We start from the raw sequence: 21,859 nt of genomic DNA, 5'->3' as shown, positions 1-21,859 counted from the left end.
TGTCAGAACATTCATTCTGGATTCTGAAGGAGCTGGCGCACCAGAGCCTGAAGGGACCCCAGAGAACACCAGTCCAATCTCTTCAGTTTCCACATGGGAAACTGAGGCCCAGGGAGGAAAGGGGCTTGGTCAAGGTCACACAGCAGGAGCTTGGAAAACAGGGAGGGGCTTTTCAGTGGGCTGTGACCCCAGTTGGCTGTGTGCCCCCTAGTTGTGTTGCTCAACCTCTCTGGGCCCAGGACTGGCTGCCCAGACTTCTGCCCTGCCCAGGCACACGTCTTAGCTCGGGTTGCTATAACAGAATACCATAGGCTGTGTGGCTTAAACAACAGAAATTTATTTTTCATAGTGCTGGAGGTTGGGAAGTCCAAGCTCAAGGTACCAGCAGATTCAGTTCCTGGTGAGAACCCACTTCCTGGATTACAGATGGCCACCTTCTCACTGTCCTCACACGACCAAGAAAGATCATCTCTGTCATGTCTCTTTTTTATAAGAAGACTAATCCCATTTGTGGGGGTTCTACCCTCATGACCTAATTACCTCCCAAAGGCGCCACCTCCAAATATCATCACACTGGGGATTAGGGCTTCAACATATGAATTTGGGGCAGGCGGACACATTCAGTCCATAGCAGCCAGTGTGCCCATCAATTAGGACGGGGTGACTGTCAGTGTGGTATTAAGAACTGGCTACAAATGAACCTCATCTCAGCCTTGAGGGAGGTGCAGTTGCTAATAACGGTGCGTAGGTAGGAGGGAGGCTGGGGGAGGTGCAGAAGCCAGCACTGTAGAGTATCTGCTCCAGGCCAGGAGCCACACAGAGACCCACACATAAGGGCCTCAATGGGTCCTTACAGCAGCCTGTAAGACAGATGGGTCAACCTCACTGGGCAGATGAGGCCCAGAAAGGTTAGGTGACTTCTCCAAAGTCACACGGCCCATTTTCCTGAAGGGGAAAAAAACTCCCTACTCATGTTAAAAGGAAAAATCTTCTCTGATACCCTGGGCCAGGTCACATCTTCCTGCTCTGGACATGCACAGCACCTGGGGCTCCCTGTCATGGCAAACCCATCATATTATGGAGGTCACTCATCTAATTGTCTCTCTTCCCCCTTGTCAGCACAAAGTAGGTGCACACGACACAATTAATGAGTGGTTGGTTGGATGAATGGATGGATGGACATATGGGTAGATGGATGGATAGTTGGTTGAAGATCATTGTTCATCTTAACACAATAGTCATTAAAATCACCAGTAGCCCATTAACTCATCTCTGCTGTTGTCATCACAGATATAATTACTGCTAACGGGTCTCATAGCTCGTGCTGTCAGAGATGTAATTATCAGTGCCTGTAGGACACGCCACAGGTAGCAGGAAGACAGATAGAAGACAGCACCTCGGCGTTAGAGTCCCTTGTGGTTTTTGCAAAGCACTTTCATTCACATATAGCGCTTCATTTAAGCATTGTAAGAACGCTCTGAGGGCGATGCACCAGGGAAGGCAGCAGAGCATCCTGATGAATAACAGTGTCTCTGGATCCAGACTGCCTGAGTTCAAATCCCAGCTCTTCCGCTCGCCAACTCTGTGACCTTGGGCAAGTGACCTCACCTCTCTTGGCCTCGGTTTCCTCATATGTTCTAGGGAATAACAAGACTACCTGTCTCATGAAGTGGTTGTATGGATTGCTAATAATCACAATAATTAGTGCTTACCATGCGCTTGACTCAATTCTTAGTATTCTGCATGAAATAATTCACTTAAGCCTCATAATACCTATGAAGTAGATACTATTACTGCCCCTCCCTTTGTTTAAGATAATGAAACTAAAGTGAATTGGCCTCCCAGTCTGTTGAGAGGTGGCAGAACTCGAACCCAGAGGCTGTGTCTTCTGGAGCCCGTCCAGTTAACCTCCACGGCATCTCTGCACCCAGGCCTGCTTGGTCCCTGCCTCACCTGCTCCTCTCGGGGATATACCGTTGGGGTCAAAACTCACGGGTTATGGTGGTGGTGCATGCCCGGATGGCCAGGGGCCCCGAGTATTCCTGCAGGACTGCGGGTGGGAATCCCAAGCACACGTTCTTTGGCGTCTCGTGTCTCTGCTTAAGGCATCAGGCCCATTTTAAGTTCTACTCGGTAAGATACCAGTTGGTCCCAGTGTGAAAATAAGGCTTCCTGTTGCATCCTTGAGTGCAAGTGCCCTCCTGTGAGGTATGACAGGCTTCTCCTGTGGCTCCAGCACCCCCTGATCCAGGCTGGGAAGCTCTGTACCCCGGGTGGAAGCTCACTGGATTTGAACACGGTGGTTCACAATTAGTTCCCAGTAAACCGGGAAGTAGCTGGGGCACAGGGGAGAATGACTTATTTTACAGATGAAGAAACTGAGCCTCGGAAAAGTGAAGGGACTTGCCCAGGATCCCACAGCCGGGGTTCAGGAGATCTCGGATTTGAACCCGGATTGCTGTGATTTAGGATCCTGTGTTGTTCTTTAGAGAGAGGGGAGGGAGCGCCCCCTAGTGGGAGGGGAAAGAGCAACGGGCTGGCAGTCGGGAGATCCCAGCCCAGCTCTGGGCTCCGTCCACTCTTGCTCTGTGTGTCTCTGGACAAGTTCCTTTCCCTCTCTGAGCTTCAGGTTCCTCACTGGGAAAATGAGATTAACCCTAAATTACCTCCAGGTCTAAAACTCTGTGCAAGAGGAAAGGATTGTGAAGGAAAGAGATGAGGCAGGGGAGGGGGACACGAGGGAGGAGTTGGGGCTGGAGTGGGGCTCAGTCCCACCTTCCTGCCCCCACCTTTTCCCCCTCACTGTTCTGGGCCTAGGACGGCCAGCTTTCCGCGGCTGCTGGGCGGGGCCAGTCCCTGTGCCAGACCCAGCTGAGCTCAGCAGAGGCCCTTTGTCACCCAACGCTTGCCGGGGCCTTGGCCACCGGTGTTGGGTATCTGGGTGGATTGGGTTCTCTCCTGGCAGCTCCACAGATGCCACACTCCGCCAAGGGTGGCCAGGCGGGCAGGGAGTAGCCGGGGCTCCCTCCTCCTCCTGGGCTCCCTAAGGGACGTGGCAGCCGCGGTCCGTGGTTCCGGACTCTGGGGCCCCAAGGTGAGGGTTCTGTTGACCCCGGCTCCTTCTGAGGGCCACAGTGACATCCTGGTGAATATGCATGAGACGGACCCTCTGGCGAGGCTGAGGCCCTCGATCAGTGTAGCTGTGGGCCGCGGGTGCAGGCAGGTTGCTTTCTCCCATCCCCACGCCTGTGAGACTCAGTGGGGAGAGCAGTGCGTTTCGGCAGATATAGGAGGTGTGGACGGAGGAAGCATCCGTGCTGGGGCATCTGGGAGCTGTTACTTGGGGGCAGGGGGTTAGACCCCTGATTGTGTGGGCATGGCATGTGTGTACACAGGGTTGTGAGCTCTGGTATTTTTGAGGGGAGGAGGTGGGGATGTTAAGATGACGCCTGTAAATGTGACTACGTGTGACAGTGTGCCTGGTGGGGAGGGGGTGTCCGCCACCGTGTGTGTGAAGGGGGCCCTGTGTTGGTGTGTGTGTATGGCAGTGGGTGGGCCCTAAAAATAGTAGGCAGGTGGGGTGTTGCACCCCAAGCGGCATGTCACAGGGTGTGTGTACACCAGGGTTCGTATCGCGAAGTCAGTGTGTCCATAGTGGACAATTAGGGGGTTAGCATGTGTTATGAGGGTACATCAGGCTCATAACCTGATGAGCCTGGGGGTGGGGTGTAGCATGGAGGGCCTAGTGGGTGTCAGTACGTTTGGATTTGCAGTGGGTGCCGGTGCACGATGGGGTGTTGTACGAACATCCACGTCCAGGTATGTGTATGTGTGGTGGGTGTTACTTGGGGTGGGGGGCGTGTGTGTAGCACCTGCAAGCCGGGCCTCCTGGGTACCTGCCCCATGAGGCCTCCAGTGTCTGACCCCTGTCCCCTCTCTGCTTGCCCCTGCAGGAGCCATCACCCCGACCATGTAGATGCCAGCTCCAGGGAGCAGCATGGGCCCCGCTGAATGGAGACTCCTGGGTCTACAGCCCTGAGCCCCTCCGGCCCCTGGACCTTGCCCCACGCCCGGGGACGCCCCTCAGAGCCCACCGCCACTGTCGCCAGCCCACCTCGGCTGCCCCCTGGAGTCAGCTGCCAGGAGCCACAGCCGTCCAGTGAGGGTGTGCTGAGGACAGCCACACGGAGCCGTCGCCTGGCAGCCTCCTGTCCAGCACTGACCCTCGGACCCACCCCGAGCGGGGACTGCGGCAGACATGGGTGACATGACCAACAGTGACTTTTACTCCAAAAACCAAAGAAATGAGTCGAGCCATGGGGGCGAGTTTGGGTGCACGATGGAGGAGCTGCGCTCCCTCATGGAGCTGCGGGGCACCGAGGCCGTGGTCAAGATCAAGGAGACCTACGGGGACACTGACACCATCTGCCGGCGCCTCAAAACCTCACCTGTCGAAGGTAGGTGCACAAGGCTTAAACACGGGGTTTGAATTCGGGGGTCAGTCAGACTGGGCTCCCTTACCCAGGCCCCAGGAACCCCCTCGTCTGGGCTTGAGCATGGAACCAATGAGCCAATTCCAGCTCCCCAGCCCCTGCTCCTGGGCTGCGTCATGTCCGACTCATCCAAATCCAGACTCTGATTGGGGATCCCTCGGTCTCTGGGGCAGCCGTGGAGCTGCTGGGAAGACAGGGCAGGCAGGAAGATGGGCTGTCACGGGAAAGGTGACAGATGCCCATGTGTGTCTTGCCCTGGAGCTGGGCGTGGGGCTTTCTTACAACTGCCAAAATGAGCAGGCCTGCAATCTCCAGACAGGGAAGGTTTCAGCTTTCTGGAGGGGACCAAAGCCATGTCATCTGCCACAAGGCGGAGAGGAAGGGCACCAGCCCAGCTTGCGCACCAGAGCTCAGAGTTTGGGTTCCATCCCCGCAGTTACCTTCCCCTCACGAGGAAGAAGAAAAGTTCCCTAAATAAACCCCAAAAGCACAGGTGTGAGGTACTCTGCCCTGGCACCCCCAGTCCTGCAGCTTGGTGCAAAGAAGCTGCAGAGCCTCACTTTCTTCCTCTGGAAAATGGCCGATACCTACCTCACAGGGCCTAGTGGAAGCCTGAGCATACAGTAGGTGCTCAGTAGGTACAGTGGCAGCCGTTATTATTCTAAAGAGAGTGGATGACAATCCCTCCACCAGGTGTAGACCACACCCTGGGAGGCAGGCAGCATTTGAAGTCTCATCCCCACTGACAGACAAGAAATCTGAGGCTGCCTGTGGACCTAGCTGCTCAGCCAGGGCCAGACGGTCCGTTGCTGTGCCGGCACCCACTGTGCCCTGCGGCGCCAGGGGTCAGTGTCCCTCTTCGTCTGGGGCCCTCTTCTCTTGGGTCAGGAGGAAAAGCTAAGACTGGTCCTTCTTCCCAGATTCGCTGCTGTCTCTGATGTTTCGCCCACCTTGCTGAGTCTGGGCAGAAGTTTAGAAACGCCTTTTGCTTTTTTGATATTGTTTGGTTTTGTTTTGGCGGGGAGGGTGGAAATAGGGGAAGCGTCGTTTCTTCTCTGCGCGATTCTAGCTCAGGGCTTGAGAACAGCCACGTGTGGCCCTGAGATGGGAGTGGGCTCAGCCGGGGGGGCTCCTGGGCCCCGGCCTCATGTAAACATCGATCTGTGGCAGAATGGCCCATGCTCACCTCCACCGTCAGTTTGGCACACCTGACCTGCTAGGAGGCAGGGTTGTCCCAATGGTCTTTGCCTTTTGAATGGGACCAGGAGATTCTCTTGAGTCAGGAATTATTAAGTGTCTCTGGACCCCAGACTCTGTGGTGAACCTGATGGAATCTATGGCCCCTCCCCGCAGAAGAATAGTCAACTGTGTGCAACAGTGTGGTCCACGCTACCAGCATGTTCGCAGAGCCCCTCAAAGCCAGGCCCTGGACCCCAGGTTAAGAAATCCACCCTCCCCTCCCACCTGACAGGCTCGGGGACCTGGGAAATCGAGTGACTCATGGCCACGCTCCAGCTGGGGACAGCAGGTGTGCACCTGAGGGCAGGAATCCTGTCCTGCTCCTCTCTGAACATCCAGCACCCATCCCGGTGCCTGGCACAGAGGAGGGTGGGTAACTGACCCATAAAACCCTGAGATGTGGCCACTGAGTCCCCAGCCCACGGAGAGAAGCTCTCAGATGGCTGAGCAGCCAGAACAGCAGATAATCCAGACCAAGTGCAGCAAGGACCCCAGGGATCGAGGAGAAACGAGATGGGTGGGCGGTGGAGGTTAGGGAAGGCTACCTGGAGGAGGAGGTGTTTGAACTTGGCTATGGAGGGAAGAGAAGGGAAAGCATGTGATGTGGCACAGAGCCACCTTTCTTAGATAGAATTCCCCTGACTGCTGATGTGCTGCAAGAAGTTACATGAAAAGAAAAATAAAGGAGACTTTGTTTTCTCATCTGTAAAATGGAAACGATAATGACAGCTCTGACTGTTGCTCTGCTGCCTGTCAGCTGTGTGCCTTTGAGGCTTTTGTCTGACCTCTCTGGGCCTTGGTTTTCTAATATTTCATGAGCATCAAGTGAGATCTCTCATGGGAAACGTCCCTGAGAAGGAGGAAAGCCCACAGTAGGATTAACCAGAGCCCCTGCTGCCTTGATCCCCTGAAGGATTTCCCAGGGTGCAGATGGAGCTGAAAGAGGTTTGGGGAAGGACAGAGGAGCGTAATGCTACTCTTGGACTTGGACTTGGACAACTTGGGTTCAAATCCCAGCTGTGTCACTTAACAGCTGTGTGATTCTGGGCAAGTTACTCAGCCTCTCTGTGCCTTAGTTTCCTTATCTGAAAAATGGGATAATAATAGTGACTACCTCATAGGGTTGTGGTGAGGCTAAAGTGAAGTAGCTTAGTACCCTGCCTACCAGGCACATGGACAGCACTGTGGGTTAGAATTCAGCCCCAGAGACTAAACGCCTCCATTTCCCCATCAGTAACATGGGTTTTGAACGTCGAGATCAGGCCAAGTTCCCGGCATAGAAGTCCTCAGTCAACATCAGCTTTTGTTGTTTCCAGTATGATTATCACTATTCTGGAAGAAGCAGTCACGTTCTCCGGAAACGGTGAAATCTGACGCTTCTGGGACACTGGCCAGTGTCCGAGCTGATGCTACACGTTTTACTAGGCTGTTCTGCATCCTTATCACCCACATTCCTGGCGGCAGGTGGTGTTACCCATTTCACAGATGGGAAGCATGAGGGCTCAAGGTCACCACCATGGCTCACATCAGCTCAGACTTTGAACACAGCTGTGTCAGACACCACAGCCAGGTGTGCCCTCCGCCCCCAGCCACGCGCGTGTACCTAGGAACAGTCCTGCGAAGGTGCCTTCTGTCTGCCAAGGGTCTGAGGAGGGTGGAGCCGCCAGGGCACTTTTCAGTTTCCCTCTCATGCTCAGCATTTGTTCTGCCCTGTTTAGCCCTCTTCTGACTCAGAGAAATGCTTGGCCTCCAGCCCCAGCCCCCAACTTCAAAGCCCAGTGGTCTGGAGCTGTCCCAGCTCCAACCTGTCCCAGGGTCCCAGGTTGGCCATTCCCGACACCCCCTGCCCTAGTCTGCTGACGTCAGCAGAGAGCAGCCTCTGAGTCACACTCCCGGAAACTGCTCCAGGCCCCGCATAAATTAGCCTTCCTGTTCACATCCAGCTAATTTTAGGCAAAAAGATCTCTGCAAGTGATAGAGGGGATCTGAAGCCATAGAAATCAACTCCCATCCGGGGCACCACCTGCTGCCCGCACAGGCCGTGAACTCAGCGCCCGTGGTCTGGCAGTGTTGGGTATTTCACTGGGCCATTGAGTGCCATTGCTTTCCTCTCCCACTGCTGGTTCTCTTCCATCCTGGTCATGCCCCTCCCTTCGTGCCCTCCACTGCTCCCTTCTTTTCATACCTGTCCAGCCTAGGACAGTAGAGCCCCTGAGACCCAGGTTTGAATCCTGACTGGCTTACTCTTCAAGGGACACTGAGAGAGTTCAGTGAATCCTCTCTGAGCCTCAGTTGTCTTATCTGTAAAATGGGCATAACACTACCTACCTCACAGGATGATGTGAGAAATAAATCAGGTCATCCACATGAAGGGCTTAGCACTGTGTGGCAGTCCCTAGACACTTACAAAATGATGTTTGTTATCATTGTTATTATTATACCCAAGTATCTCTTTTTTTAAAAAAAAATCATGATCTGGCCCCATCCCTGTACAAAAATTAGGCAATTAAATAAGATGGTGCCCAACAAAGGGTCAGTGTGCTATCAGAGGAGGCTTCCCAGAGGAGGCGACGTCGCATTGTCTGGAAAGATGGGTAGTGGGTGTTGGGGTGGCCTGTGAGCCCTGAGGCAGGAGCTGACTGTCATTCTCCACTGTATCCCAGCACCTGCTGCAATGCCTGGGACTCAGAAAGCATCAGCAGAATGAAGGAAGGGAGGGAGAAGGAAGAGGTGGGGTGCTTAGCGTCCCTCTCTGTGTAGTATGGAAGGCTGCAGTGTGGGGACAGGACACAGGACACCCTGCGTCACCCAGAGAACACTTAGCTTCGGTTCCCGGGAGCCCGGAGTGGCAGTGCCCTGAGCCACTCACTCGGCATGCATGGCTCTCGTCCTTCACTCCTGACCCTGCACCACCAGCTGTCAGCAGGGGCAGCTCAAGAGGCCCTGCTGGGCGCTCCCTGCATTGCATATTTCATGGTGGGGGAGAAAGGGGACAAAGAAGACAGGGCAGCCGCAGGGTAGGGTGGGAACCGGATACATCGGAGTGTTGTGAAATGGAACCTCCAGTTAATTTTGTATGAATCCTATGGCCTGCCCAAGTCGGGGAGAGAGAGGGGCTGAGGGAGGACAGGAGAGCAGATCATGGGAGATGGTACCCCATGTGGCATGAACACGATGATGAACGAGACACCCCTCAGACCTGGCAGGGCCCACATTGCGCAGAGCCACCACTGCGCAGGCACGGGGCGGGGGGGGGGGGGGCATGAAGGCAGCAAAGGGGGTCTCCTGTTTGTCACTGTGATGCTTTGTTTCTCCGTGTGCTCCGTCTCCCCAGGTATCTCTGGAGCCCTGAGAGGTCAACAGGGAAAGTGAGGCAGACACAGCTGTAGCAGTGTCCCAGGCAGGGTGGAGCTGGGGGCCCGCTCAGACACAGGGTCCATGCAGGGAATTCATACCTGGCCAGAGATGAGGGAGGACGCCTTCCCCCACCAGCCCCTCCCCACCGCCGTCTTCATGTGAAGCAACCCAGGACGCTGTCAGGGGCAAGGCCTGGAGGAGCAAAGCCCCTCCAGGTATTTAAGAGGCTGAGGTAACCAACCACCTTCTCAAATACATGCAGGGGTGGAGGAGGGCCAGGCGTGAAGCCTGGGGAGGCTTCCCAGCCTTGCCTCTGTCACTAAGTAGGTTCTTGACCTCAGGCAAGATATTTAGACTGATAACTTCAGCTTTCTCATCTGTAAAATGGGAATTGTGCTACTTCGCTCTCTGCCGTTTGGAGATAGTGAGTTGAATGTGCTTTGAAGGTTTTCTACCAAACAATCATCACCATTTCTATCTATTAGGATTCTATTTGATAGAAACCCATCTCAAACTGGCTTATGCAACAAGGGGATTTTCTGGCTTGTGCGCCTGAGACGTCCAGGGACTGTTCTGGCCTCAGGCATGGCTGGATCCAGGGCCGCCAGTGCTGAGAAGGGCTTTGTCCGTCCCTCTCCTGCTCTCTTCCACCTCCACCGTCCTCTGTATTGGCTTCATTCTCGGGCAGGCCTTCACCCCGTGAGGCCCCCAGCAGCCAAAGGCACCTCTTTCTCAGGGTTTCCCCCCTACTGGGTCACCTGGAGCCACCCTTGAACTAATCCCTGTGGCCAGAGGATGGAATAGGCTGATAGGCCAGACCAGGTCATATGCTCACCCCAGAGGGGTGTGGTCCTACTGTGTGCGGGGGAGGTATGGAGGAAGAGCAGGCATGCTGCGTGCGCTTGAGGATGGGGAGAAAGGAGAGAAGTGTGGAGGCAGGATTCAGGAGCACCAAGCCTGGAGTGATCATAATGACACTGTTAATAATTACACCAGGGAAGCAGGCAGAAGCTGGGTCCGTCCGGGTGGACGGGGGTCTACGACTAGTGTCCCAGCAGTGAAGGGGCCAACTCTGTGTCACGGTCAAGTCCTGGCTCCATTCTTATCCAGCTGTGGAACACTGGGCCAGTTACCTAACCTCTCTGTGCCTCAGTTTCCTCATCTGTGCCATGAGATTATAACAGTGCCTCTTTCACAGGGTCGCTGTGAGGATCACAGTAACACGTGTCAAGCGCTGAGTGCATGGCAGGTGCTGTCTCAGTGTCAGCTGGGGACTCTGGGTGACTTGAAGGGACAGGTTGGGTTTAAATTAGTGGAGAAGAAAGAGGCAGCTTATCAGGGCAGATAATGGGCTTAAGCAACACGTGTGAGTCTATGGGTTTCAAAACATGAGTGCCGTATTTGATTTGCAAGGCTTATATTCCCTCCCCAACCCCCAGCGCCACTGGGAAAAATAAATCCCTTAGAAGCACAGCTTTCTGCGAAAGTCGGATGAATCACGTGTAGACGCTTTCCATAAGGCCACCTGCACATCTTTCTGAATCATCAATAAAATAAACCCACGTGCTGATTGATACGTGCTCTCCATCTTCCCAGGCTGGGGCAGCGGAGTCTGTGCTGGGCAAACGGTTCTGCAGGCCTGGGGAGAATGCAGAACAGTTAGAGAAAGGGCCCGACCTGCCACTGACGGGGCTCCTGGGGCCTTCCAGCAGGGCTAGAGGGACCGCACCTTCCTTGAGCGATGCCGCTTGGCTTGGTCAGTGCTTCGTCGTCAGGCACCCAGAGCGGGCGTGGAGGATGTGGGCTGGGGGGAGCGTTTCAGGTAGGCCTCTCACTAGGTGGACCCACCATCCACAAAGCCTGCTTCCCAAAGCCACCTACTGGCTGTAACAGACTGTGAGCGCTGACCTGAGTTCCAGCTCTACCCTCGGGGCCCTTGAGCACGTCACTCCATCCCTCTGAGCCTCAGTTTCCCCATCTGTAAATGGTATGATCAGAATACCCACCTGCCAGAACCAGTGGATACAGGGGTTCAAGATCGTCCCGGGTTTCCCCCCGTTTCTGTCATACTGAGCGGAGATGTAAGCTGACACACATTCACGCATTGAACAAACGTGTGCTGTGCACCTGCCACGCGCGGGCTTGGGCCACGTTGTTCCTCTGGATTCCGTGTGCTCCTCGGGCGGTATCTGTGTGACGTGGCTGAACGTGGGACAGGTGGGAGGCTGGGACGGGGCAGCCTTCCAGCACATTCCCTCTTGGTCCAGGGTCCAGGACGGTGGAGCCCCTTCCTGACCCCCTTCTGCTCCAGAGCTCCCTAAAGATTCCCTGGAAAGGGGGGGGGGGTACAGAGCTGGGTTGTAAGTCTCCCTGCCCTGAAGACTCTTTCCAGTCTAGCTGTGACAGGTCTGCCAGCTGTGATCCCAGTTCCAGGTATGATTCCAGGTACAGCTGTGAAACACGGCTCAGCTGTGACCCCAGTTCCAGCTGTGATTCCAGGTACAGCTGTGAAACACGGCTCAGCTGTGACCCCAGTTCCACCTGTGATTCCAGGTACAGCTGTGAAACACGGTTCAGCTGTGACCCCAGTTCCAGCTGTGATACATACCAGGTACAGCTGTGATACACGGTTCAGCTGTGACCCCAGAGACTCATTAGCACGTATTGAGGGCTCACAGAAGGCCAGCTCTTCTGCTGAGGCTTCACGGCATCACCTCATTCAATCCACACCCTGTGAAGCAGAAACTGTTTGTATCCCAGCTTTCCGATGAGGAAATTGGGGTCCAGGGCACCACCGCTAACAAGGGGCCCAGCCAGGACCGGTACCCAGACAGGCTGGCTGCCAAACGTGCCCTTAATCTACTGTCTCCTGTTGACACGAATAACTCCACAGCAAGGGGGAGTGAGCTTCCAGGCGAAGGAGGGAGCGGTCTCCACCTGGCCGGAGACAGAGTCAGGAGAGGCTTCCTCTGAGCCAGGGCTCAAAGGGCGGGGAGCAGTTGAGCACACAGAGATGGGGAAGACAGCACGTTCTTCATGAGAGGGGCACCTGAGCAAAGGCCCTGGGGTTAGAGCCGGCACATGCATGGGGAGAAGTGAGGGATTCATTGTGCCTGGAGCCTAGGATGTATCTCAAAGGACAGAGGACTCCAGCCCACGGACTGTGGATTGATTTTTGTAGGCTGGGTTTTAGCTGGTATGTTCATGCAGTGTGTGCAGACTGTCAGCCTGGTGATTGTGTTTATGTTTGTCTATGCTGTGCTGTCCACGTGAGTGTGAAATGGGCCGTGAGCTCCATGAGGGCGAGGCGTGAGTACAGCTCCTCTTCAGGGGCCAAAGAACCAAAGAAGTCGCTGAAGGCAGAGAGACTGAGGTCTGGGTGAGGTTGTTCTGATACGAGGTTCCCTGGGGGTCCATGGAGGTGCCCCAGGGGTCAGGGAGATGCTGAGTGGGGGGCTCTGGCCTTTCTGCCCCACCATGTAACAGAGCAGCTCCTTTTTTTTTTTTTTTTTAATTTGTTTTGCATGGTAAAGCATCTGGTGAGATTTTTTTTTAAACAAAGAATTTTTTAAAAAGAAAAGAAAAAAATGTGTAAACCTCTGGTACTAGAGAAAGATACTGAACTGTAGTGTCTAAAAGCCTGGGTTGGAGCTCAGGTTCTGTAAATTCTCAGTGCCTCAGTTTTTACATCTGTAAAATGGAGTGGGTGAAATCCAGCCCCCAGGGTCCATACTGGTCTGTGGATTAAATGAGGAAACACACTCAGAGAGCCTGGCCCACAGCGGGGCCTCAGGAGGTTCATCTTGCAGCCACTCCACCCTAACCACGTTCTGGCCTCGTGCGTGGCCCACCCACCTGTGTTAGAGGACCCACGGGGCTGGAAAGCCTCGAGTGGGGACCGACCTGACTCTGGTCCCTATGGACTGAGACATCTCCAAGCCCCACCACCAATGAAGAGGGCAGGTCTAGGAGTCCCTGGGGCCCCTCCAGGTCCTCAGGAACCACCAACCCCCCCAAGAGCAGTACAGACATCAGACTGGCCAAAGGGTGACTAACTCAGAGCCAGCCCCCAGATCCCTCTTCCCTTGAAAGACTATAACTTCATATCTTTGGGGTGTCGCTGAGGCCCCGCCCCAGCCCTGGCCGGGGCAGTGCCCTCGGCCCTTTGCCCCGAGCCCCCGCCCAGCCTCCCTACCAGGCGGCTTCGGAGTCCTGCCCACACTGGCTTCCAAAGACCCGTGTGGGGTTCCCATGCAATAGGTCTGCTCTGGACACCAGTCTCTGGTTACTTCACCTCCCTGAGTCTCAGTTTTCTCATCTGTCAAGTGGGCTGAGGCGGGGAGAGATGCTGCTTGGTAACCACAGGCTACACTGTCTCTGGCGTTAGGGCGACCTCAGTTGTCCACCCAGCCCAGGTCCCACAAAGCGCAAGAGAGCTGAGGCCGCCTGTCCCTCCAGGCCTGCCTGTCACACGAGAGGCCCCGACAGGGCAGGTGAGTTACTTATACAGGCCCTCCCGTCTCCCCACAGCGATTATCTTACTCCTCCTGGCACAATCCCGGCCCTGCTGTGGTTTCAGACACACAGTTATTTATAGTCAGTGGAAATTAGGGCCTCTGCAGATGGTTCCCTCGTACCCACCTGCCAGTGTCAGCCTCCACCCCAAAGGGAGGCCCCTAGAAATTTCTATGGCCCCAGAAAATGATCCCAGGGACCCTTTCTGAGCAGAAAAGACTCAGAGGCTCTTTCTATAGGATAACTTTGGAGAAGATGCCAGAGAGTTGAGAAGCAGAAGTGAGCCCTTCCCATGGGAGGATCTGGGAGGGCTGCATGGAGGAGGCCGTATTTGAGCAAGATGCTGAGGGATAGGCAGGGTTTGCAGTGGAGAAGGACACTCCACGTAGAGGGAAAAGTGTAGACAAAGGCACGGAGGCAAAGAAGGTTATGTAAAAGGAAGAGCCGATCATTCTGTTTGGTTACGGCTTGAAGGATGGAACCACAGTGGTAGTGATAATAATTAAGGAGTAACTGAGCATTGCAGATGCTCCAGACACTGTTCTAAGAGTTTTACGCACGTCATCACCTCAGTCGATCCTCCTGACAACCCTATGGAGTAGGCACTAGTAGTATCCCCATTTTTACAAATCAAGAACCTGAGGCACAGGGAAATTAAATCACTTGCCCGTGGTCACACAGCTAAGGGGTGGAGGAATGCAAACCCAGGCCGGCAATTCCAGAGTCCATACTAGGACTCCAGATGTCAAGGCACAAAGTTTGGGCTTAAATTAAGAGGCAGGAGGGAGGCCTGGAAGGTTCTCGAGCAGAGGAACAGTGCGGCTGGGACAATTGGTCTGAGTGAGTGTGGGTTGGATGGGGAGATACCCCAGGAAATAAAGCCAGTGAGGAGGGAAGGACAGACATCCAAAAGAGAGGGCTGGACCCAGCCGGGGATGGTAATGAAGAGGAGAGCGCACCATACAGCAGGACATAGCCTGTGATAGACGGTCAAGGGCGAGAGTGTCATGCAGACTCGGTTTTCAAGACAGCAGCTGGCCGCTTGTGGTGGAGACGGGCCAGCAAGGAGAGGAGCAAGGCTGGGGTGAAATGAAAGGTCTCTGCTGGGCACTGTGCATCCTCAGGGCCCGGGGGATAGGAAGGCAGGCCCGGAGGCAGGACATCTAGATGACAAAGACACCTACAGAGAAGTCCTGTCTCTGCTAACAGGTCCCAAAGCTGCATGGGGGGAGGGCAGAGATCTGGGCCTGTGCTGTTCACTGCTGTATACTAGTGCCTGGAACAGTGCCCGGCAGAGAGTACAGTCAATAAACGTGCAGGAATGAATTCACCTGGGGTGCTCGTCAAGCACAGGTCCTTAGGGAACACCAGCCGCTAAGGGAGCAGGCAACCAACAATGCAGGAGAAGTCAGAGAGGTAGAAGGAGAGTGTCACCTGCAGGTAGGGTGTGGTCAGGGTGTCTGACACTGGATAGGCAATCAGTTAGTAAGGGTTGCCAGGAGGGGTCCAAGGAGGATAAATAGCCCCAGGGACAGGCTGCTGCATGAGATCTTGGGAAACCTCTGCTGGACAAAATATAGTAAGTGCCCTACATACGAACCTTCAAGTTGCGAACTTTCAAAGATTTGAACGTGCCCCTGTGTGCCAGCTGTTGTACTGTACTACTGTAATTTTCCAAGGTACTGTACTGTAAGATTAAAAACTTTTTCTTTACTTTTTGTGTTTGTTTTTTATCATTTGTGTGAAGAGTGTTATAAACCTATTACAGTACAGTACTATATAGGCAGCTGGGTTAGTTGGGTACCTAAGCTAACTTTGTTGGACTTACAAACAAACTGGACTTACGAATGCACTCTCGGAATAGAACTTCTTCGTATGTAGGGGACTTACTGTAGCAGAATAGAATGTTCCCTAGGGCTGCCCCGACACACACCAGCTCAGTCAGGTCAAGGCAGATGAGACGATAGCCTGAGGGACTCGCAAACCCGTGGGACCACAGGTCTGGAGTGGCTCTCAGGGACCATCTCAGCCAGCAATCCCAGGGTGCACTGAGGGCCAGGAGGGAAGGGACCTGCCCAGGTGTACCGTGGGTGAGGTCCTGACCCAGGCCCGGGGCCCCTGAGTCGCCCCTGCACATGGTGAAGGGGGAAGACGTCCCTCTTCCCTGCCCCCATCGTAGCCGCCTCACCTCCCCGCAGAACCTCAGCTCTCATTCATCCCTGCCCTGCTGCTGTATACATTTCCAGGGGCCACCATAACGAAGGACCACAAACTGAGTGGCTTAAACAACAGAAACGTATTGTCTCACCATTCTGAAGGCTGGAAGTCTGAGATAGAGGTGTCAGCTGGGTTGGTTCCTTCTGAGGGCTGTGAGGGAAGGGTCTGTCCCAGGCTTCTCTTCTTACCTTGTAGGTGATCGTCCTCTCCCTGTGTCTTCACATCGTCTTCCCTCTGTGTGTGTCTGTCTCTGACTGCAAATTTCCTCTATGTAAGGACACCAGTCATACTGGAGTAGGGCTCACCCTCAAGACCTCATCTTAACTTAGCAACTACTCACCTCTGCAGTGACGCTATTTGGTCACATTCTGAGGTTCTGGGGCTTAGGACTTCAGCATATGGACTGGGGCAGGGGCGTAATCCACCCAGAACATTCTCACTTGAGACAATCACTTCTATACTTGGAGCCACGGTTTCTCTCCTGTCACGTGGGAATGTACAGGGGGACAGATGAGGACTGTGGTGAGGGCAGATGAGCTCCCTTGCATGTGAACACGTATGTCTCCGAGAGCCCGTCACACAGTGGGCATTAGGAAGCAGCGATACAGCCTAAGTGTTCAGCAGCAGGCATCCTGGGTCTGATCCCAGCTGTGCCACTTACTAACCAGCTGTGTTGTGCGAAGCAGATGACTTCACCTCTCAGAACCTGTCTACTCATCTGTGAAACAGTACTTGCTTGTGATCCGTTGTAAGGAACAAATGAGCTGCTGTGAGCAAGAACACACAGCTCAGTGCAGGAAGCCTGCAGGGGAAACTGCCATTATTGCTATTACTGTTATCACTGTCGTCATCATTATTTACATATTATAGGTTCAAGACGCTGAGGCCCAGCGAGGGAAAGATCTTGCCCAAGCTCAACAGCCGTCTGGCACAAAACCAAATGAGAACAAACTCAAACCAAATGAGAATGCAAACGTTTAACATGCAGGTCTCCTGACCCGCAGTCCCAGCTTTTTTTAACCCCATCCCTGTGTGATTTTTTTTTTTTTTTGCCGTACGCGGGCCTCTCACTGTTGTGGCTATTCCCGTTGTGGAGCACAGGCTCCGGACGCGCAGGCTCAGCGGCCATGGCTCACAGGCCCAGCTGCTCCACGGCATGTGGGATCTTCCCGGACCGGGGCACGAACCCGTGTCCCCCGCGTCGGCAGGTGGACTCTCAACCACTTGCACCACCAGGGAAGCCCTGTGTGATATTTTTTAAAAGTAATTCCTGAATGCCTAACATTAGGAAAGCAATTAAGCCACCTTCAGCTTCTCCATGTGCCTGATGGAACAATGTGGGAAATTGTTGTTACAGAGAACAAAAAGCAATGTGGATGGGGCTCGTGATATAGTGCAATGTGAAAAAAGCAGGGTGTAGCATGGTCCATGGCAACAACTCCATAGAAACAGATGCGAGGAAAAAGGTCTGAAAATAAACATCCAGAAAGTGCCGGTGTTGTGGTTACGGGTGAGATTAGGGGTGATGGTTTTTCTCTCAGCTTCTCTTTCTGCACTGCTGGGGATGTTCTAAGGTGGGTCAGCTAAGGCATGTTGGTTGTAAGCAACAGAAGCCATCTGGGCAGCGTACCGCAGATCTGAGGGCAGAACGGGTCCCTCTGTGTCAGAGCAGAGGCTAGAAAACCGAGGGAAATAGGGGCGTGCAGGGATGGGTGGCAGGACTGACAGAACAAATGCGTCCTTGGGGAATGTGGGTGGTGGGGGTGGAATCTGCTCCAGCCATCTTGGGTCCTTGTATTGCTGAAGATTCCAGGCAGCGCTGCGCTGGCAAACGTTTAACATGCAGCCCTCTGGGTTGAGAGGGTGTCCTCGTGTGTAGTGTGTGCTAATTTCCATGGTGGCTGCGCTGGGAGACAAGCATTTTCAGCCTCCCATCTTATAATAAAGAAACTGAGACTCAGAGAGGACTTGTGTGGGGTCACACAGTGAGTGGGTGACAGTCGGGACTTGTCCTTGGGTCTCCTCACTTTCCCAGTCCTGTGCCCCTTGCCCCACCTCTTTCCTTGCTGGCATGTGTTTGGAGGAATCACAGTGTCAGAAAAAAAAGCTCCCTAGTCTATTAGAAGCTGGAGCTGGGAGCTGGGAGAGAGCCAAGTCCCAAGAAACCACTGAGTATTCATTGAGAAAAAGTGGTCACCAAACTGTTCCCATCCCAGAGAAGGAGGCATGTGGGGAAATCCTGGGCAAGCCCCACTGCAGGGGGAAAAAAAAAAAAAAAAATATATATATATATATATATATATATATATATATATATATATATATATATCCCTGCAGAGGCAAACTGTAGAGTGCAGAGGGTAGCTTTGTAAATTACCACATTTTGGCTCAACTCCTAAAGGGCCAAAGTGTTTTCCTTCCACTTGATAGAGGCAGCTATAGGCTATCTGGTGAGTGGGCAGGCACCATCGTAGACTTCTGGATCTTAAGCTTCCTGAGGACAAGGGCAGTCTCATTTGCCTCTGAAACCTCAGCACCTAGCAGGATTCTGCATAAATGAAAATATGAGTGATGATGACATGTGTAAGCATTCTAAGGGCTCCCTAGTCCACCTGCCCCCAACCAGAACCCTCAGCCCAGCTCAGCTTGAGCATCACAGAGATATCAGAAAACCTACCCCTGGCCAAAGCTGCCAGCAGTGTCTCCACCACCTCCCTGTACATGCACCAGGCCAGCTTCCCTGCATTCCCACTGTCTCCTTACCTGAAAAGGTATGTTCTTTTCATCCCCACCTAGAGGTCAGGTCCCGGGGGGAGGGTGCCAGCTGGGAGAGGCTGTGATCTAACAGAGATGAACATCCTGCTGCCCCCTTGCCAGCCTCAAGGACGCATGAGCTGGCATGAAGCTGCCAGCATCCTCTTGAAGTCCTGGGAGATCTAATTATCCAGACAAGGGGAAAGTGTTGAGTGAGTGAACGCTGGGGTTTGGAATAATCCGTTTTCTGACTGCTGCAGTTAATGTGAGGCCAGGCTGCAAAACTGTCCCTGTGATGTTCTGACAATGGGCTTCCGGGACAGCTGGCTGTTTGATCTGGAACTGCCAGCTTTTCTGTCTCCCCCGAAGGTTTCCTAAATTGTCCTAACAATTACCATCTCAGGGAGCCAGCCATGTTTCTGGCCTCGGCACAGTAACAAAGAAAGTGCAGCCACGATGTGGGAGGCTGACGGAGACCAGCCTTGGGGCTGCAGTGAGTCCCAGCCCCGAGGTTTCATTCTGAGCACTGGAGGATGGTGGGGATTGGGGAACGTGCCTTTTACGTATGGCATCTCTTTTCAATATTGTTACCATTTTAGAGATGAGGAAACTGAGGTACCGTGTGCCAAGGTCATTTGCCAACAGGTTGCAGAGGTGACATCCGAACCCAGGCCCACCTGGCCCAAGCCCCCACTCTTCAGTGTGTTCTAGACGCCCTCAGATCTTAGATGGTTTTTTCCTATCTGCGGGTATTTCAATTTCAGAGCCTCTTGGGACACATCCTACCAGCTCTGTCCTGAAGTTTTGTCCCTGAAAAGTGCCAGGGATGATGACTTCATGCTAGCATGTTTCTCAATTAATGTATATTTTTACCTTCTGCTGTAAATATCTAAGAAAGAATTGCCTCCAGTCGATGCTGGACCAAGTAGTACGGAGTTGGAAGGTGTCAGCAGAAAAACCTGGAGTGGAACAAAAGGCTAGAAGTTCCCAAGCACCTATTAAGCTCCGGGCATCAGAAAGCTCTTTCATTTGTTCATTCATTCATTCATTCATTCAGTAGATGTTTCTTGAACACTTACTATGTGCTAGACATAGTTCTAGGCCCTGGGGATAGATGCAGCAGCGAATGAACCCAAAAATGTTGCTGGCCTTGTGGGGCTTGTGTTTGAGTGTGGGTGGCAAGAAAAAAAGCCAAGTAAATGGAAAAATAATTGAGATCATGCATTGTAATAAGGGCTCTGGAGGAAATAAGCAAGGGCCTGGGGAGTAATAACAGAGGGATAGTCTGAGATCCTGGGATCAGGAGGCAGAGAGGACCTGGAGAACGAAAGGAAGGCTGCCCTGTGGAGTGAGGGCAAGTGTGGACAGAGACTTGGAGTGGGGGCCTGAGGGCAAGCCAGCGAGGGCCGGACAACCACAGGAGCTGCAGGAAGGCTGTGGGGTTTCATCTCAAGTGGGGCAGCTGCCGGAGAGCTGAGAACAGGAGAGGGACATGATAATGTTATCTCGTTCTTTCTTGCCAGGCCCTACAAAGCAGGTGCCCAATCCACACTCCAGAGGGTGAGGAGAGACCAAGGCACTGAACGGCTATGGCTTAGCGAGTGAGGAGGTGGTGACAGGGCCACTTTTTAAACCCAGACCTGGGTGAGGGTCTCTGCATCGCCCAGCCAGCCAGGGGTCAGCATGGCCAGAAACCCAGCTCTGGTCTCCTAGCAGAGTGCCCTGTCCCCAGAGGTCTTGCTGCTTTGTTCTGTTCCTTTTGGTTTTGTTGCTGGGCCACGGGCTGAACAGAACTCAATGGAGTGTGATTTCAGGGTTCATCGGAAACATTTTGTTTCCCTGTATAATTACAAGCCGAGGCCGAGATGTGTGTTGCTGGTTGCTAGGCAACCAGGTGTGACCCAGTGAGTGGTGGGGGCGATGATTCTTCCCAGACAGCAGTGGCAGGTCCGCCCACCCTCCCCTCTCCGTAACCCCTCAAGATCCAGACCCTCGCAGCCAGGCAGGAGAACCCCAGGGACTCATGATGAGGGGGACAAAATGCAAAGTAAGTGCTAACAGGAGAGGGTGACAACTCCAAATCAACATGAAATGAGTTCAGGCCCACAGGAAAAATAGAGAAGGACCTATGTAGGGAAGGCCCTTTATGACCATAATAGTGACCCACACTTTTACCTTGTGCCGAATACTGTTCTAAGTACATTAACAGACATTAACTCGTTGTATCTTCACAGCGAGCCTGTGAGGCAGTTACTATCAAAATCCCCATTTTAAAGATGGGAAAACTGAAGCACCTGGGGGTTAACATACCCATCCTGTACGTGGCAGAGGCAGGCAGTCCAGCCCCAAGCCCAGTACCAAAGCAAATGGGTCGATGGCCTGTCTGAGAGATGAGATTGGGGGTCAGAGAAATAGAACACATGAGAGATTTACTCAAAAACTGAAGTTGAATCAGTTCAGCTCGTGTTGCGGCCCTACTGTGTGCTGGATAGTTTGCGTTATACAGAAATGAGGTAAAGATCTGGAGCTGGTGGAAAGGGAGTGATGGCAAATAGACCCAAGCAGGCCATCGGAATATTTACCAGGGTGTGGTGGGGACTATGAGAGAAGAGAAAGATGCTGGGAGAGGGTGGCGTTGAGGCAGACCCCAGAGGAAAGGAGACAGGCCCAGGCCTGGAAAAGGAACCAAAGGTAAAAGGAGGGGCATTTCAGATGGCACTTTATCACCTGGAATTAGAATGAATTTTTAAGTTGTCTGTCTCCACCCCAGACTGCGAGCTCCTCAAAGCAGGAGTAACATGGGCGTTAAGGGAACTAATAACCTGGGCGGGGTTGTGAATTTCACATACCTTGGACTGGACTTATCTACCACAGGAAAACAGGACTGCATCAGCACCTGCGGATTTGAAGCTGCAGGGGAAGTATTTATTTTTGTGTCCTTAGGAGACAATACATATCTGACATTTTGGATGCAGCGATCATGGAATGTTTATTTAATAAATATGTGAATAAAGAAGAAAGGGGAATAAGAGAATGAATAATCCCACTACTGGGCATATACCCTGAGAAAACCATAATTCAGAAAGGGTCATGTACCACAATGTTCATGGCAGCTCTATTTACAATAGCCAGGACATGGAAGCAACCTACGTGTCCATCGACAGACGAATGGATAAAGAAGATGTGGCACATATATACCAAGTCATGAAATATTACTCAGCCATAAAAAGAAACGAAATTGAGTTATTTGTCGTGAGGTGGATGGACCTAGAGTCTGTCATACG

At 53.2% G+C, this 21,859-nt stretch overlaps 1 protein-coding gene across 3 annotated transcripts in view; it reads left to right on the top strand.

Moving 5' to 3' along the window:
* ATP2B2 (ATPase plasma membrane Ca2+ transporting 2) overlaps positions 1-21,859 on the top strand; it is a 346,709-nt gene that overhangs the window by 231,433 nt on the left and 93,417 nt on the right. For all 3 annotated transcript variants that reach the window (XM_060023054.1, XM_060023055.1, XM_060023053.1), the window contains one exon: positions 3,954-4,457. In XM_060023054.1, the coding sequence (XP_059879037.1) occupies positions 4,259-4,457 (199 nt within the window). In that variant the 5' untranslated portion in view covers positions 3,954-4,258. The remainder of the gene's footprint in view (positions 1-3,953; positions 4,458-21,859) is intronic.

Source organism: Delphinus delphis, chromosome 10 (genome assembly GCF_949987515.2).
Source record: "Delphinus delphis chromosome 10, mDelDel1.2, whole genome shotgun sequence".
In the NCBI taxonomy this organism is placed as follows: domain Eukaryota; kingdom Metazoa; phylum Chordata; class Mammalia; order Artiodactyla; family Delphinidae; genus Delphinus; species Delphinus delphis.
This window is presented reverse-complemented; position numbering and strand designations above follow the sequence as displayed.